The following is a 14,328-nucleotide window of genomic DNA, read 5'->3' on the forward strand; positions in this document are numbered from 1 at the left end:
GTATATATCTCCTACTTGTTCTGTTTCTCTAGTTGAACCCTGACTGATAACACTCCCACCCTACACAGCCCTAAGCAACCACTAATCTACTTTCTGTCTCTATGGATTTGCCTATTCTAGACATCTCAAGTAAATGGAATCATACCATATGTGATCTTACAATACAATATGTGACTGGTTTCTTTCACTTAGCATAAGGTTTTAAAGTGTCATCGATGTAGCATTTATCAGTACGTCATTCCTTCCATGGCTGAATAATATTCCATTGTGTGAAAATACATTTTGTTTACCTATTCATCTGTTGATGGACATTCAGTTGTTTCCACTGTTTGGCTGTTATGAATAATGATGCTATGGACATGTGTGTACAAGTTTTCATGAGGACCATGTTTTCATTTCTCTTGGGTATATACCTAGGAATGGAATTTCTGGGTCATATGAATACTCTAGGCTCAATATTTTGAGGAACTGCTGGACTGTTTTCTTCACATTCTCATCAATGCTTGTTATTGTCTGCCTTTTCTATTATAGCCATCCTAGTAGATGTGATGTGGTATCTCACTGTGGTCTTCACTTGTATTGCCCTAATGACTAAGGATGTTGAACATCTTTTTCATGTATTTATTGGCCATTTGTATACCTTCTTTGGAAAAATGTCTGTTCAAATCCTTTGCCCAGTTTTAACTGGGTTATTTGTCTTTCTATTGTTGAGTTGTAAAAGTTCTTCATATATCTGGACACCGACTCTTATCAGATATACGTCTTATTATACAAATATTTTCTGCACTCAATGGGTTGTCTTTTAATTTTCTTGATAGTATTGTTTATAGCACTAAAGCTTTTAAATTTTGAGATAGCCCAATTTATCTATCTTGTCGCTTGTACTTTTGGTGTTGTATCAGAGGAACCATTGCCCAACCCAAGGTCATGATTTACTCCTTTACCAAGAGTTACTCCTATGTCATCTTCTGAGAGTTCTGGTTTTAGCTCTTACATTTAGGTCTATGATCCCACACAGTCTAAAATCTTACCTATTTGGTAGTGCTTTCCCAGGGAAGTATTTATGGCACCATCAAAAAACAAACAAACTATTGTGTTTAAAACAAAATGTGCAATGTGTGCTCTTTAGCATTCTGATCTGGGCTGAGAACAATATTTGAAATGAGCTAGTGCTCTCTCTGTAGGACAAATAAATGCTTTCATAAGTACGTCACTTTTGAATGGAGTGCAGTTTATGACCTATTTACTTATGAACTAGCCCAAACAGCTTGCCTCCATAGCGTGAGGGAAGGAAGAAAGACTCTATTGTAAGAATCAGAAAAAAAAATCCAATCACTAATTTGGTCTAAATAAGGGAGCTTAGTTTTTGGTGGCTTTCAAAAACTACTTTCTTGTTGCTTGAGGAAGACGAATAAAAACTGTTTTTTAATGTCTTGTGACCTGGAAATATTTAATGTAAATATAATAGTCCTTTTATATTTATGTTTTTCCTCTAAAGCAGAGGGGAAGATGGCACAACATAAATGAGACAAATAGCATCTCAACATGCTGTTTTGCGTGTCCCCAAGATTACCCACACATTCGGCAATTCGCTGAGATGACTCACAGGACAGCATACGGTTGTCCTCGTGGCTTAGGTTTATCACGGCAAAGGGTACACAACAAGACCAGCGAGAGAAAAAGACAAGGGCAGAATCTGGAGAAATGCACGCATAAGCTTCAGAGGCTCTCTCCCGCCCAGCCTAACAGGGATACATGAGTGTCTTCCCTTCTCCAGCAGAAAAACTGCCGCCACACACGTGCAATGCTTCTGCCGCAGGGAAGCCCATTAAAGAGACTCAGCACCCAAGGTTTTTACTAGGGGCTGGTCGCAGAAGCAGCCCCTGCCTAGCAACTACCAAAATTCACGAGCCCCAGAAGGAAATCAGGTGTTTGCCATAAATCACATCATTTGCACAAACAATCTACGTGACCTGACAGAGCAAAGTCTGGTGCCTCAGCCTTTATCAGCTTGGGGAACTTCTGAGAAGCTGAGTTTCCTAAGGGCCAACCCTGCAAGAAAGTCTTTCTAAAGATGGCAGTCTCAGGCCTGCTATGTTAACTCTCTTCTGCACAGAGGCCATCGCATTCACTTAAGCTCTAATTTGAAATTTACTTAAGGAAACATTCAAATTTGGTGTCTAATGATATTCTGATTTTTGTCATCATTTTAGTGAGATGAAGTTTATACTATCAATGAATTTTAAAAAGTATATTACAACAGTAGATATTGTATGGTGCATGTTTAAGCTAAGAGATTTTTAAAGGACAGTGGCATACCTTACTATGCAAACAGATATTAATTTTAAATTAAACATATCTATCCATTAAAGCACGACTTGCAGGATCTCAGCTGGTACTACTCTTAGCCAGACATTAAAATTCCTATTCATACTGAAAGTAATAAGACATTAAATCTTGTCTAGGACTTCCCTGGTGGTGCAGTGGTTAAGTATCCGCCTGCCAATGCAGGGGACATGGGTTCAATCCCTGGTCCGGGAAGATGCCACATGCCTTGGAATAACTAAGACCGTGCGCCATAACTACTTAGCCCGCACTCTAGAGCCCGCGCACCACAACTACTAAGCCCGCATGCTGCAACTACTGAAGCCCACGTGCCTAGAGCCCGTGCTCCGCAACAAGAGAGGCCACCATGATGAGAAGCCCGTGCACCGCAATGAAGAGTAGCCCCCGCTCACCGCAACTAGATAAAGCAGCAAATACCCAGTGCAGCCAAAAATAAAATAAATAAAATAAATAAATTTATTTTAAAAAAATCATTCCTCCAACCACACTCAAATTTGGGGTCACTAACAAAATCCCAGTATTGTGTCAAATAAGCATTTAAAGGACTCACTAATGACTTCACTTTTGAGTGTGGGGAGCAGCCTTCGCATCCTGGATTTTCCTCCATCTTTGCATTTGTTTTTTGTTCCACCTGTCCTGTACACTCCCAAAACAGGCCAGCACTGAAGTGAGTCTTCAGTGTGTACCTTCAGGGTGTACCTGAGAGGAGAGAGAATTTACGGAGTGACTTTGCCAATGCTGAGCCTGAAGACTACGTCACAGGTGGGAGGGTGGGCAGGGAGAAGAGTCACTTCCTTCGCTTTTCTTTTGCCTTCAAGAGTCACAGCTAAAGTTGAACAACTAAGTTCTAGAGCTGATTAAGATGATAAAGGCCCTTAAATGTGAAATATAGGTGACTCAGCACTGAACAAAATGTGAAATAGTGAAACGCTTGTTTATGAAAACAAACTTTTCTCCCACTGAGAAATGTGCTTGGCTATCATTTCATAAACTTAAATAAGCCTGAACTTCGGTTATATCTGGAGTTTGACCTAATTGTACCTTTAGAACTATGTGCTGGCTAATTATTGACTTGAAATCTGAACCTCTCAGAAGGGAAACAAAACATCAGACAGGAGGTAGACAGGGTGAAAACCAAAACCTCAAGCAAGTTTCTTTCAACCAGTGGTGAACAAAACCATTATTGCAAATATTTACTTTTAATTAAAATTAAGCCTCGGATGAGGGTGTAGTCCCACAAATATACTGCTGGTCCCTCTGACAGTGGTTTTTGCATTAACTTGGGTGGGTGCAATGAATTAAATAAAAAGTGAAAACGTACACTCACAGTAAATTCCTCAGCTCCTATAAATAATCATGAATAGTGCTGGTCACAGACGAAAATGTTCCTCTAAATACCTAGCCTTTTCCAAAAGATTGTGCCAAGTGTGTTCATCAAGATAGGAGAATGAGGAAAACATAATCTCTTTTTTTTGCTGAGCTCAAGCATTCTGAATTTTATCTTTAAACTAATGAAAATCATCATTACTCATTACTTGGCCTAATTTTAACTGTCACAGATTTGCTATTTAACCACAAGCTAGTTGCATTTTTCTATCTCTATATGTGAACACAGGCATTTTACATATATTTTGAATTTTCTTTGAGCCATTTAGTTATAATGTCATTGATCCATTTAGGGAAGTGCTTTGCATCACACAGGCCTCTACTGGGCTGGGATCCAGCACTGCACTTAGCACAAAAGCTGCTGACCCAGCAGCCCAGGCACCTGCTAGTCCACTGCCTGGGTGGGTGGTCCCTCAGCGGGCCTCGATTCTTCTATCTACTACTATTATTGTGACTCTGTCCCAAGGCGTGACATAGGTGATAAGATTGATGAAGGCATTCTTTAGCGCCACTAGTCTCTTTCTTTCCCACTGAAACAATTGCTTTTAAATCTTGATTTTTGACAAAGCAATCTTTCTTAGGACACATTATTACAGAATAAAACATGCCACATCTGTCTCTTCAGAGAAGCTTAAATCACTCTGTATGGTAGAGAACGTTGTCTCCAAAGCCCTAAAGTTATTCAAATAGAACCATCCTGATTAAGTTAGAGATAAATTGGATTGAGAGTCAGTCTTATTATAAGAAAAAATGGTCATAAGAAACAGAGTAAAGAGTGTAAATGTAAGTAGAGAGTATTACCTCAGGACAGAGAAAAACAGAGTACAAATGCACTGAGGTCAGGAAATAAGCCAAAAAGGAAAGATAGAAAATAGCATTAGAAAAGTATAAACAGCTAGGGAAATGTAAGATACTATAATATGAAAAATTTATATTCCCTGCAGTTCAAAGTTCATGGAAGGCATGCAAAAAGTATTAAATACAAAAAAAGGCAGCACTGGATACAAACAGCCATGAAAGGAAAAGATCATAGCATAAAAGCAACTGAGTTGCCCTGGGTGGGAGGTGATTCACTTGTTATCCTAAATATGGGCCAGATACTACTGGGTGCCAGCTCTGTGAGACCCACCGTCCTTGGAGGAGTTAAGAGATTTTAAGGCAGTGTTTCAACACGACTAAAGTGTTAAAAATGGAAGTAATACCTTCCAATTAGGAGACTCTGAAACACCTTTTGATTGATGATCTCCAGAGCACACTGCGGTGGGGGCCATTCCTTCATCTTCTCTAGATCAAGAGTGAGGAAACCTGTGGATTCTCTACTTTCTGGAGGTGACAGAGGAAGCCAAGGCAACGGGAAAAGCCTGAAACAATAATAGTATATTTATAGTGAGATATTATAATTTAGGCACAGCTTTAATGTATTTGGTTGACTGGTATAGTAACACGAAAGTATTTCAGTATAGCAGGAAATAAAAGATTTCTGGGTCACTAGGGGGATTATTCTGGAGACAAATATGCTTCGGTTCATTAATCCAGTAACAATGCTGGCACCGTTCCTGTCATCTTGGCTCTGTCAAATGTATTTAACATTAACATGTGCATGTTCCATTTGTGTATTGCTATCCTACCAACTGCTATCAGTTCTGGAAGGTCAACAATTTAGGAATTAAATTGACACTATAAGAATACAAAGATGACTTATAATTTCTAAGCTTGACTGAAATTTGGAAATTCTCAATCCTCTTTCATATAGTTTCCCCACCCATCCTTCCTGGCTGGCTGACAAGTCAAAAGAAACTCCTGCTGTTCCCACCAGCACCGGGAAGACGGAGTTCAATGAGCTGTGCACTTAGAGGCCACAAAGGCAAATACAAGGCCTACATACAGAGAACCAACACACACAACCACATACCATTCCTCCGCTGGCAGAGGACAGAGACTACGTCATTATGCATCTCCCGCTGGCAGTCAAGAACCGGAAGATCTGTACAAGCTGGGAGGCAATGGCACACAATAAGGGGTCACGGTCATTGTTCTTTTGTATGTCTTCTCATCAGGGTCAGGCAAACTTTTACTTACAAGTTTTGCTCCTTGTGCTGGCAACAGAAGCATCGTCTCTCTGCTCCAGAGCCACTTTTCTCAACTTGACCTTTGGAGACTGCCTGACAGCTGATGCTAAGAAGCAGAGTGAATGGTTTTAACATACACACACACCATGCACACACGCATACCCCCCCACACACATACAGGTACACTCAGAGACACACACAGGGACATCAGATACACTTAAACTGTCACTCAATAAATAATAAGAGAAAAAAAAGCAGGACAACTTTTTTTTTAACTTAGAATTTTAATTATGTACATAAATAGCAACATGAGAATGAGGAGTTCTAAGACTTATACATTATCTCTAGGTGAAAGAATTTCAGATTAGTCCACTTGGAGTATGGCATCACCCAAGATAACAAAGAGGCCTAGTATAGTTTTTCCTGAAGAAGAATGCCAACTTACTACATTCAGTACTGACTTCTCTGCCATTTTTCTGTAGAAATACTGGTTTATCATATGGAGTTTCCAATGTTTACCTATAAATAAAAGAAAAAGAAAACCATAAATAAACAGTTCCCCCCGAAATAAAAACAGCTCTAAGGTTTTGCAGTTTGAAAATTCTTTAGGTTTAAGTGATCACATCAAATACTCATAATACCATTATATGACCATGAGGATGACAATGAGCCAGAGAAATCTGTAATTATTCCCATTTTATAAATGGGTACACTAAAAACCAGAAAGGTTTTGTGTTACATCAATACTACATGCAGATTCTCAGCTAGCTGGGTATCTGAAATAAACAGATGGATGGGTGAATAAATTAAAAATAAACGCTTAAATGGCACAGGACACACTACATCGCTCCCCTTCTGAAAACCAAACAACTACATTTCCATCCATCTGCTGGAGGAGAGCATGATTACATCATTGCTAGTCTGACGCATACCTTTCCTCACATCACCCCATCATTCTTTTCTGGAATGAAACACACATCAAATCCAAAGACACCAAAGACAAACCAACTCTTCTCCAGATGGCCTTTTTCCTAATACATAATGAACCTACTTAGTAATTAGAGGTTTATAAATATTTTAGTTTTAATATAAAACTAAAAATTCTTAAACATCTAAACCACTAACTTACCTTTTCTCTCTCTGTTTATTAATCTGTTTTGAACTTCTCTAAGAATTCAATAGATTTACTGCATTGTTAAAAAAAAACTACAAACTGCCAGTAATCTATATTAATAAGGATTCAATAGATCATGGTAGTCCATACTAGGAAATTATGAAGCAGCTAAAGGAGGAATGAGATAGATCTATAAGTACCAACAGGGAAAGATGTACACAACATATTAAGTGAAAAAAAAAGCAAGTTCATTCAATATAACTAAACATGACACTGTCTACAAAGTACTCTTACCAAAAAATTGAACCTAAATCTGATTTAGCCTTCAGATCCAACTATCAGTTTATGGGAAATGCAGAGAGGAGAGGAACCAAGAGATAAACAGAATGACACTAAATGGATGCACTCAGCCACAGCCAGAGCATGGGAAATTTAAAGGAAAAATAAGCCCAGTTTTTCAACAAATAAATGATAAGAGAAAAATGAGGGAGAAGGAACTATTACAGTTTAAAAGGGACTTAAGACATCTGAAAATAAAGACAGTTTATATCTTTGTAAAAAAATTAAAAAACAAAAAAATAAAAGGGACTTAAGAGACTGATCAGTCAAATGCAGTGGCAGATCTTGTTTGGATCCTGACTCAAACAAAATAACTGTAAAAAGTTATTAACGAGACAATCAGGGAAATCTGCAAACTACCTGAATATTAGATGATATTACGGAATTAGTGTTAATTTCTTCAGGTGTGATAATAAAACTGCACTATGTGCCTGCATGGAGCTTTCAGTATACTTGCAAAACAGTACAAGGAATATGATCTCATTCTATCAAAAACCCAAAAGCATGTATGGATGCGTGTGCATGTGCATGTGCACGTGTGTGTGTGTGTGTGTGTGTGTGTGTGTGTGTGTGTGTGTGTGTGTGTATTACACATAAAGAAAAAAGTCTGGAATGATGTACCAAACTATCAACAGAAATTACCTCTGGGAAAGGAATGGAGGACAAGACAAGCTTTAAAAATATTTATCTAAAAAAACTCTTTACAACAAATATGCATCACTTTTATAATTAAAAATTACGTCTCCAATAAAGAGCTAACAAAAATTAAAAATGAAATCAAGGCTGTGTATATAGTAAGCTGAACTCTGGCCCAGAATATTTTTGAAAGAATGAAGTGGATATGTACATGGTTTTCCTTTATTCTGTGGCTCGTTGCCCCTGTAAAGAAATATAACCATATTCAGTGTAAAGTCTCTGAAGGACATGTGTGACTTCCTGGCTGCTTACCCACCAGTCGCCTTTCTAACAGCATATCTGATGCACACCGGGCTCCACTTTCCAGAGATGCCAGTTCTGCGGTGGGGTCTACGCCTCTGCTTTTTAACAAGCTTCCCAGGTAATTTGTATAACAAAATTTGAGAAATGCTGATTTGGGGTTACTATATGAAAGGCTGTGATGTGAAAGAGGATCTGGATTTATTTTCTGTGACTGCTAAGGCAAGATCAGACCATTGTGTAGGAGTTACAAGGAGACGTATTTTTGCTTAGTATAAGAAACAGCTCCCTAAAAATTAGGACTGCCCAAAGATGGCTGTCCTGTGGGGTGCTTTTCCTATCAGTGGAGGTGAAAAGTGGGAACACACAGGGCTACAGAGAATTTACGCTTGAGGCTGGGGGTTGGGCCAGATGATCCTTTTCAAATTCTAAGATTATATGACTCTCTAGGTCTCTGAAAACACAGAGACAACTTGAGAAAGAAAACCTCAAACCCAGAGCTTTCATGAGTTTTAAATAGTAGCCATGCCTTATGATAAATGTGACACTGATTTTTTTAAACAAATTTCTATTATAAAGAAAATGTATATTCATTGCAAAAAATTTAAAAATACATAAAGTTATACAGAAGAAAAAATATAAAAATCATCCATAATCCTACTATCTGAAGATACATACTTAAATTTTTGTTGTATTTCCTGGTCATTATCCTCTCTAAAAATGTATCACACTAGCCTTTTTTTTTTTTAATTTAATAATTGTGCATATGTTCCCATGCAATTAAATATTATTGAAACATAATAACATTCCTCTTTATGGACATACCATAATTAAACCATTTTCCTGTAGCTGAATATTTAGATTGTTTCCAAATTCAATATAATCTAATTACCATGAAATCATAAGTGCTATTATATAATTTTTAATATATACACAAAATAATATTAACATAACTAGTGTTTTCTACTTAGCAAGTACTCAATGGGTAAATATTGAACATATGAATGAAAACAAATGGTGAATTGAGTATACGACCAGAAGAAATCACACTGATTGACTTTATCAGATACTATCCTAAATTTCTCTAGACTCAAGTTACTCAAATCCACAAAGAAAGACAACGACCCCTATGAATTCCCTATGTCACTTACTCTATATAATTTTGAGCTTCTCTACAATAGTCATGCATTCAGCAAATGTTTATTGAATGATTATTAGATGCACACAACTGTGCTTACTATAGTGAAATGTTGTCTGAAAAAAAAATAAGCCTAGGAAATAATTGTTTGAAATAGGTTTATAGACAAATCCCAAATGTCGAGTTCTAGCTTGTATAAAAAACCCAGGTACTTCTCAGGAACAAACACAATTAAAAAGTCACAGCACTTAAGCCCAGAAATTAAAGATGGAATGAAATATCATCCTGACCCTTATGTGTCCACACGAAGTTGAAATGGCTATAATTAATCAAATTAAATTAATTAAAGACAAGTCATTTCAATTGGTGCTAATAATGCTAAAAATAACCACAGAGTTTTCTTGTTCTTTACCTGATTAAAATGGGCAGAGCATGGAGTATTCTACTTATTTCCGGGTGAATTCTTCACATTTTCTGACTTGTAAAACAGAAAGTAAGAATATTAATGCAGTTTGAAAAGAAATAGTAAAACTTCTAAAGAAATAGTAGACTGTTTCAAAGTGCACATCTTCACCTTGTGACTGAATATTATCTGATGCAAAGTGACCCATGTCTCGGTAAACTGAAGGAATTACTAGGGCTCCCTGAGGGCCCTGCTGTAGAAAGTGACTCAGGCACAGAGGAGAGCAGGAAATAAAGCTTCATTAATCCTCACTACACAGATTCGGCCAACAGCTGATTTGATAAAAAATCCAATCAATAGTGAAAAGATTTCTTTACTACTTCATGCCACTGTAATTGTTAAAGAAGGTTACTGAATCACTTTGCTGTACACCTGAAACTAACACGACACTGTAAATCAATTATACTCCAATAAAAAAAAAAGAATAGTCATCATGATCTGAAACTAAAAAAAAAAGGTTTCACACCTATGGGACGGTTTCCTGTGGGTACTCTGCGCCGTATATCATCCAACATAGGGGCTAAATCACAAAACATGTTTACTCTGGAAGAGGTTATAACCAGACAGCACCCATTCCACCTGGCCACCATCTGGGAACATATAATTAGGTCACGTCATCAATGAAAAGTAAGGTAGGAAAGGTTCTAGTGGGAAAAGTTCACGTGTTAAATGTTTAAGGCCTTACTTGCTTTCCCAGATGTTTTTAAGACTTTAATTCTGAAAACACATTAATAAGACCTGATGTACGTCAAGGATCTGAGCTCTCATGAGATGGCAATCTGAAAAACACTAGGCTGTAGTTGGGTGGGCAACAGGGCTGTGACTCTGTGGTCTAGACTTGGTGCAGGTTCTGCCGGTGACCTTCTCTCGGAGTTATCCATGGGTGAAGGAGGGGGGAATGTGAGAAAGCAGGAACACAGGCCTAACCCTGTAATTTCAGAGCATGGCTCCTAGGCAACTTCAGGCTTACTGAAGTGGTTGAGAACCTGTCTCTAAGCATAGTGATCATACATCTTGGCTTGCCCAAGTTATACATACTGGTTTATACTTATTGTCCCAGCATAATTAATAGTGCCCCGTTTCACTCTCAAGAGTATCCTGGTTTGGATGATAAATTATATGGTCACCCTATCTACAGACCACATTCCCTTGATGATGGAGTTCTGGGGAAAGAGGCCATACGTATTGCTTGGTGGATCATCACACAATATCCAGGTCTACTTGTTGCTCTGAACAGAGCTCTACAGGACTCAGCGCCTATGCCTTACACTATTCCTTGAGAGCCACTTTCACACACACACACACACACACACACACACACACACCCCAGAGGCATTCTTGCTGTTGCTCTTCCAACTTGCCAAGCTCTTTCCTGGGATAGGACCTTTGCAAAATAAATCCCTTGACCTAGACTGGTCAATCCCAATTTTGGTCTGGCTAAATGCTATTCATCCTTTAGATCAAGGCTTTCCCCTGTCCTCTGCCCTTCGATTCAGATAAGAACCTTTTATTCACATTGATAGCATCCATGTACTTCCTGATTTGTGTAATTCTTTCATTCATGTTTGAATCCTTCACAAATATATTTAAGTTTCATGAGGGCACAATACTCCTAGGACCTCCTAGCATACAGTATTCAAACAGTTGCTGAATAAACAAATGAAATGAGCTAGAACCTAGAGACCTGATGAGTGTTTAAAAAAAAGTTTGGGTATGTAATTAATGAAGAAGAGATAAAAAGAGGCTTATGAAGGCAAGTGAGATAACTATGTCCAACAATTGGGTCTGTCATAAAAACCATGTGGTTCCCTACTTAGTTAATCAAAAATATAAGATAAGATATATTATCTTAGAATAAGATAAGAATATAAGATGCTAAATTCATAAATTTTTTTATCCTTTGGACATTAAGAAAATGAGTACATAAAGACATTCTTCTGGTTGAAGAAAACAACTGTTGCTAGGAAATTTTTCTTGTTTGACTACATATCACTTATAGTATAACAAAACATGACAGTCAAATATCTCACTAATGAAGTATTGAACCCATCCACCCTATTACAAATCAGATCTCTCTTGGCAGAAACCATCATCATCTCAGCAAAAACAACATTCTGACTTCAAAAGACAGTTTGTGACTTAGCACAAGCCAGAAATCAAATTTTTTTGCATTTTCGGACAGTTTTATTTAAAATATTTTACAATGCAACCATTCTCCTTATATCTAATTTCAATATATATTGGGTTTCATTGTTTTTTTAAAGTGATTGATACATTTTATTTAACCCAACACATCTAAAATACTATTATTTCAACATGTAATCAATATAACATCAATCAACATTAAAATTATGAGATAGTTTACAATCTTTTTATTTGTACCATGTCTTCTAAATTTGGTGTGAATTTGCGCTTACCGCATACCTCAGTTCAGATTAGCTACACTTCATGTAGTCAACATCTGGTGCCTGCCATATTGGATTGCAAAGGGCTAGAGGAATAAGCTAAACAGCACTGCACTGTGATGGTTAATTTTATGCGTCAACTTGGCTAAGCTACAGTAGAAATTTTATTTTCTTACCATGTCCATGAACATGAATAATAATTTCTATTAGCAAAATTGAAACATTTGTTTTAATCAAAATATTTATTTCTAATTAGTATGCACTGCCATATGAAGGGGGATTTCTAGCCAAACCTCTGAGGTACAGCAATCCACTTGAAATGTCTGATCCCCTCACCAGTTTAATTATTTTGATCAATTACTTAACTCCTCCAAAATGCAGTTTCCTCGTTTATAACATGGAGATAATAATAGAACCTGCCTCACAGACTCTTCCTGAGCATACAGTTAGCACACAGGGCCAAGCTCACAGCAAGTGCTCAATAAAAATGACCTATCCCAAAAGAAACGAAACTGAGTTATCTGTAGTGACGTGGATGGACCTAGACACGGTCATACAGAGTGAAGTAAGTCAGAAAGAGAAAAAATAAATACCGTATGCTAACACATATATATGGAATCTAAAAAAAAAAAGGTTCTGATGAACCTAGGGGCAGGACAGGAATAAAGACACAGACGTAGAGAATGGACTTGAGGACACAGGGAGGGGGACGGGTAAGCTGGGGCGAAGTGAGAGAGTGGCATGGACGTATAAACACTACCAAACGTAAAACAGATAGCTAGTGGGAAGCAGCCGCATAGCACAGGGAGATCAGCTCGGTGCTTGGTGACCACCTAGAGGGGTGGGATAGGGAGGGTGGGAGGGAGACGCAAGAGGGAGGAGATATGGGGATATCTGTATATGTATAGCTGATTCACTGTTATAAAGCAGAAACTAACACACCATTGTAAAGCAATTATACTCCAATAAAGATGTTAAAAAAAAACTACCCATCCTATGTGGTAGGTCACTTAACTTTTTTGATGAGGAAATAAAAGGTAAACATAAATGACCTGTTACAGACCCCAGTGAAATTCCAGTTCACTGGATGTGGTAGGCAGAATAACGGCCCCCTCAAAGATGTTTGCACCCTAATCCTGGAACCTGTGACTGTGCTACCGTACATGGCAAAGGAGAATTACGGTGGCACTGGAGTTAAGGTTGCTAACCAGCTGACCTTACAACAGGGAGATTATCTTGGATTATCTGGGTGGGCCCAATCGAATCACATGGGTTCCTATAGTCTAAGAGGATGGAAGACAGGGTCAAAGAAATGGGACATGAAAAGGACTCATCTGCAGCAGCTGGCTCTGAAGACGAAGGAAGAGGGCTGGGAGTCAAGGAATGCTGCAGCCTCTAGAAGCTGGGAACTACCCTCAGCTGACAGCTAGCAAAGCAGACCTTGGTCCTATAACTGCCAAGAAACTAAATTCTGTCAACAACCTCAAGGAGCAGGAAGCGGATTCTCCCCTGGAACCTCCAGAAAGGAATGCAGCCCTGCTGACACCTTGATTTAGCACCCGACTCCTGACCTACAGAGTCTAAGATAATAAATTTGTACTACTTTCAGCCAGTAAATTTGTGGTCATTAGTTATGGCTGCAATGGGAAACTAAAACAGATAGGAGGACTTTTGACTAAGGAGTATAATAAGCCCTAGGGCTCCATTTTCCATCAGGAAATGTTACCTTCTCCTAAGCAGATGTCACATGACATCTATCATGGTTACCATTTCTAAAGTCTGTCCATTTTCTCAGCTTCTCACATGGATAAACTCAATCCTTGAAACAGCTCCATGAGGTACTACCCCCATTTCCCAAGAGCACCAGAGCGATTTCCCAAGGTTTCAAGGCTTGTAAGAGGTGGGGGTGGGGTGGGAGTGGGGGAAGAGCCCGGTGCACCCACTCTGGAGTCCACTCTCTTGGCCACCAGGCCATGCTGCATCCTGCCTTGTCTACCTTTCCTCATACCAAAAGTGTATGCCTTTCGAAAAAGGAGACTTTTTTTTTCAGGATTTCTTACTTTTTATTTTGTTAAGTAATGATGTTTTAAAAAAAAGAAAGGGACTTCCCTGGTGGCACAGTGGTTAGGAAT

At 38.4% G+C, this 14,328-nt stretch overlaps 1 protein-coding gene across 3 annotated transcripts in view; it reads right to left on the reverse strand.

The window, feature by feature from the left end:
- Positions 1-6,065: 6,065 nt before the first annotated feature.
- The window catches only part of APOO (apolipoprotein O), a 57,758-nt gene continuing 49,495 nt past the window's right edge, over positions 6,066-14,328 (reverse strand). For all 3 annotated transcript variants that reach the window (XM_033411452.2, XM_004283082.3, XM_033411450.2), the window contains 2 exons: positions 9,741-9,806; positions 6,066-6,320 (listed from right to left, as the gene is read on the reverse strand). In XM_033411452.2, the coding sequence (XP_033267343.1) occupies positions 9,771-9,806 (36 nt within the window). In that variant the 3' untranslated portion in view covers positions 6,066-6,320; positions 9,741-9,770. The remainder of the gene's footprint in view (positions 6,321-9,740; positions 9,807-14,328) is intronic.

Source organism: Orcinus orca, chromosome X (genome assembly GCF_937001465.1).
Source record: "Orcinus orca chromosome X, mOrcOrc1.1, whole genome shotgun sequence".
Lineage (NCBI taxonomy): Eukaryota > Metazoa > Chordata > Mammalia > Artiodactyla > Delphinidae > Orcinus > Orcinus orca.